The sequence below is a fragment of the Lolium rigidum genome, chromosome 6 (assembly GCF_022539505.1).
Source record: "Lolium rigidum isolate FL_2022 chromosome 6, APGP_CSIRO_Lrig_0.1, whole genome shotgun sequence".
Classification (NCBI taxonomy): domain Eukaryota; kingdom Viridiplantae; phylum Streptophyta; class Magnoliopsida; order Poales; family Poaceae; genus Lolium; species Lolium rigidum.
Genome location: NC_061513.1, coordinates 248,238,894 through 248,243,842, shown reverse-complemented (window position 1 = coordinate 248,243,842; position 4,949 = coordinate 248,238,894). Strand labels below are relative to the sequence as shown.

The 4,949-nt window shown below is 43.5% G+C and overlaps 1 protein-coding gene across 1 annotated transcript; it reads left to right on the top strand.

Annotated features, from left to right (window-relative positions):
• The first annotated feature begins 685 nt into the window (after positions 1–685).
• LOC124666244 lies at positions 686–4,060 on the top strand. The gene is made up of 2 exons (XM_047203591.1): positions 686–1,089; positions 3,437–4,060. Exons 1-2 carry the CDS (start codon positions 701–703, stop codon positions 3,903–3,905), a joined length of 858 nt encoding a protein of 285 aa, XP_047059547.1. The 5' UTR covers positions 686–700; the 3' UTR covers positions 3,906–4,060.
• Positions 4,061–4,949: the final 889 nt, after the last annotated feature.

Here is a 4,949-nt window from a genome sequence, read left to right as displayed (position 1 = left end):
CTCTTATCTAATTTGGAATCCAAAAGGTGTGGGCCAAACCGAACTTTTCTTGGGAAAACTCATCTAAACCCTTAGTTTTAGATCTGATGGTTCTCGTGCCACGGTGATCAACCATCACAAGTCTAAACTGAAATAATAAAGAATATTACTATATGCAATAGGTATTTTTACTATATGCAATAGAATATTACTATATGCAATAGGTATTTATTTGTAGGAAGAAAAACAATGCATATCTTTTACATCGGCAAAGCAAGCTACCCAGACTCAGCAGCTATTCTTCTTCTATGGTTCAGAAGCCATATTTAATTTTTTTTTAAAGAAGGACAAAATCGAATTTGTAGCTTGTTGATCATCCAGAACAGTCTAGCGGGTCCCTTGCCTCGTCACAGAAGCCCCACTGACAGAGACACCGGCCCGACTCACCAGATATTCTTCTTCTATACTACAGCTCTGCTCGTGTCCCTCTCCGGCAGCGACGCGTATGCCGCCGGTAGTATGCGGCTGTACAGACAAGAGCGCCATTCGACGCCACGCCGGACGAATATCCAAACCGGAGCTGGAAACGGGCCGAAAAATGTCTTCTTTTTCCCCGCACAGCGAAGTCAAATGACCATTCTCTCCTCCGCCCGCCCTCTCACGCAGTTCACACACTCCTCTGGTCCTCCCCCTCCACATCCGAGCAAGCGCGACCGGATTCATGGCTAACCTCCTGCAGCTGCCGGACCTCGCGGCGGCCCGGCCGCCGGCGTCCGGCGTCGCGCGGGGGAGGCGCGCGAGGGTCGTGGCGGCGGCGGCGCCCGGGGGCCGCGTGAAGCAGCCGGAGGCCGGGACGGGCAGCAGGGGGCGGGTGATCAGGGTCGCCGACCCCGTGCGGGACGGGAGGCTGCCCGTGCCTCTGCTGCCGCCGCCGCCGCTCTTCTCCGTGCCGGTCACGCCCGCGTCGGGCTCGCCCGCGGCCACCAAGCGCCGGGACGACGACGAGGAGGAGCGGCGGAGGTACTACCTCAACTTGGGCTACGCCATCCGGACGCTCAGGGAGGATATCCCCGACGTCTTCACCAAGGAGCCCTGCTTCGATATCTACAGGTTGGTGCGACTGTCTCGTTGGTTTTCTGAATTCTGATCCTCCTGGAGTTAAATTGAGCAGCTTTTAGATGGAGACCAGATGGAATTTTGATCATTATCAGCGTTTTTTATAGTTGCAGACTGGCAGTAGTTTCTAATTAGGACATCTTACACACTTAAAATGCTTATATATTCTCCATGCTGGAGACCAAATACTACTAGCTTACAAGCCTCTATCTCGGTTAAGTAGTTGTTTTCTTGAGTAATTTTGTGATTGCCGTTGACTGATAGAAATGGCCAGATTTGTCTTGCAATACTGCATCTCTTCTACCTCGAAATTCTAGTCTAACTCTTAAGCCTTGCGCTGGTCTTCACAATCGTCAATTTGCTAGTCTAGGAGTTCTCTTTTTTGTGTGTCTTGGATGGATCAATTAGGCAACACAGCTAGTTATTGGGCCGTCTACTAATGTGCTATCCAATACATCGGGCAACCATATTTCAGAGATGGAGCTCAATTATCTATTCCTATATAAAGGATATAGTTTGTCTTGCGGATGTGAATGGACCTCCTGTTTGTAGAGTTGCTCAATGCATCCTTTAGTTGTTACAGTTGTGGATATTCATCTCGAGGTGATGACGTTGACCTGTAGTATTGATTTTGAGTGGAACATTGGTTCAGTAAACTCAAACATGGACTGGAGATGAGGGGTGAGGTTATATGCTATATTTACAAGGGATGGTCTATTTTCTTCTATCGTCTTATTTTTTCTTTGCGATAAGAGAGTGCCACAAAAGCTAAAAGGCAAGTTCTATAGGACGGTGGTTCGACCCGCAATGTTGTATGGCGCTGAGTGTTGGGCGACTAAAAGGCGGCATGTTCAACAGTTAGGTGTGGCGTAGATGCGCATGTTGAGATGGATGTGTGGCCACATGAGGAAGGACCGAGTCTGGAATGATGATATACAAGATAGAGTTGGGGTAGCACCGATTGCAGAAAAGCTTGTCCAACATCGTCTAAGATGGTTTGGGCATATTCAGCGCAGGCCTCCAGAAGAGAGGACGGGGTAGACCAAACTTGACATGGGAGGAGTCAGTAAAGAGAGATCTGAAGGATTGGAGTATCACCAAAGAACTAGCCATGGAAAGAGCCGCGTGGAAGCTTGCTATCCATGTGCCAGAACCATGAGTTGGTTACGAGATCTTATGGGTTTCACCTCTAGCCTACCCCAACTTGTTTGGGAATAAAGGCTTTGTTGTTGTTGTCTTATTTTTTTTTTGTTAGCCTTATATTTTCTATCTGCCTCCTTTTTTTCTTCTTATTGCCAGAGTTTTGGTCCTTTATCAGGAATTTTTTAAGTTAATGACTGTAATAGAAGTATTAAGTATGACCTTAGCAGATTTAATACAACTAAGCCACTACTAAGGTGAGCAATAAAGGAGGAAGGCCACCAGTGGTAGGGTGAAATGGATCACTAGTTGATCAAGATTTAAATGTGTAGGTTTCCTCCTGGTAGGATCGATCATCATTAATCTATGGCGATAACTTAGCGCTTAGTTATCTTTTGACATTTTACTTTCTTTGTTCTGATCTGGTCTGCACTCCATAGTGACGTTCGTGCTCATCGCAGTTCCTACCTTGCTTCAGATGCTTTTTTTACTGCGATCAGTGTTTATCTTCTTTTTTAAACAAGCTTATTTTGGTCCTTGTGTGTTCAGTTGTTTGTTTGGGCCAGAGCAAATGCTACCATTTTGTTTTATACGCATCAATCAATTTGAGCAGTTCAGCAGTATGACCTTTTTGTTGTATTCTCTTATCCGCTTAGTGCGCTGTCTATGTACAGTTTATTTTACCTTTTCCTTTACTGTAGTATTGTTATCTTGACTTATCTCAACATACTGACCATCCATCAGTTGCTTGCATTCATGTTCTCTAAACATACGGTATCTCAGTTGTCAGCTAGTGTTTACTATCTTTTATTCCCGTTCAAATATCGAGCTCATGAGGTTGGCCCTTACGAAGTGTACAATACCCTTCTTGCATCATGAACCATATTTGGCTAAATCTTGAATTAAGAGAAACAGTAGAACCCCATATGATGTATATGAATTATCAGGTTCGTATCAATCAGTGGTTAAGGTTAGGGTGAAAATGGACTTATTTCTTTATAGTTACCTTGATCTTGCCAAAGTTCGACGCGTATGTCTTGTTTAATGCTTGACAAAGTTGCTGCAGTGAGTCAATTAACTTGATTGTGCAACTTCAGATATTATTCTGTCTCCCATTCTAATTCGTTTGTGATCTGCACTCTGCAGACTGTTGAGTATTGTGATTGATCTTTTCCTAACTCCTTTTGTTACTGTTTGCCAGAGATGATATTGTCTTCAGAAACCCTTTCAATAAATTTGAGGGCATTGACAATTATAGAAGTTTATTCTGGGGATTGCGCTTTACTGGACGTATCTTCTTCAAAGCATTATGGGTTGATATAGTTAGTATATGGCAGCCTGCGGATAATGTTATTATGATTCGCTGGATTGCCCACGGCATTCCTCGAGTCCCATGGGATGGCCATGCACGCTTTGACGGCGCCTCCGTGTACAAACTTGATAGGAATGGGAAAATTTATGAGCATAAGGTACATAACATCGCTACGAACCCACCAACAAAAGTCAAGGGCATGTCTGTTCAAGAGCTAATCAGAGCTGTCACCTGTCCATCCACTCCAAAACCAACTTATTTCGAGGCTTCATCTCAATCTTTGAGCATGGCTCCGTTTTGTTCGAGATTGGCATCGATCAGACACCATGTTTCGTTGTCAAATCTCGGAGAAGGATAGTGTAGGTTCAGTATGATGCTTACAAGTTTTTGCCTTTTTTGTTGTATTGTAGTGTACCATTGTCACTAATGAGTAGTACTGGATCATAACTGTTGTATATATGTACAGTGATAAACTTATATAGAATAAAGTTGCTCTTGATTGGGTTGTATAAACTGCAGTGTTGCATATGTTCGTGGCTGTTAAATTTGTTTATCGGCAAGCGAGTTTGACAATGCTTTGTGCCAAACTGATTGGGGCACAGTCAATCCGGTTACCCAAAAGCTGTGGACTTGGACATTGGCATGGTCCCTATCACAATATATTTACAGTATAACAAAGCTTCAAGCCTGCAATACTCCCTTCTCCGACTAGATAATCTCATTAAATCATGTGCCAAGTGCATGCAGCATTACACCAATAGCTGTGTATAAGACTTTCTGCATTATCAGCCTATCAGGTGTGATGTCAATCAGAAATGAACCATCAATGGCAAACTTATTTATCGGCGATCTTAAATGTGTGCACATAGATCAGTGTTAAAGCTGGAACACCATGTTTCAAATACATGTATAAAAACAAAGCATACTTCGAAGATAACAAATATTGAAGTGTTCGGTATTGAACTGTAACACTTTTCAAACTTTGTCGGACAGTCCATATTAGGCAGTACAGAGTGTCACACAAGTTCAGTTTATACCTTCTGCCATGAAGTAGGACACTAGGCCCCCAAACTTCAATCATATAAGACCTGCATGCATACTGCAGAATCAGAATGAGAAACTGTCAAACAGCAAATATTCATGGCCATTAATCTGTCCGATCATTAACAAAGCAGAAACAATGGTCCACATCAATGTCTCAGTATCGTACATTCTTTTTGACACCAACAGTGATAATCTGAGGAAAATCTACTAAGTTGCATATTCTTCGTGACCAGGCCCACAACCATAGGCCACTATATGCAGTTGCGAAAAAATGATTTCAGATGTCTAGCAGCAAGCAAGCGGTCCACAAAATTCAGCTTGATTTGGAAATGGGAACATTTTGCATTTTGTAGAAGCT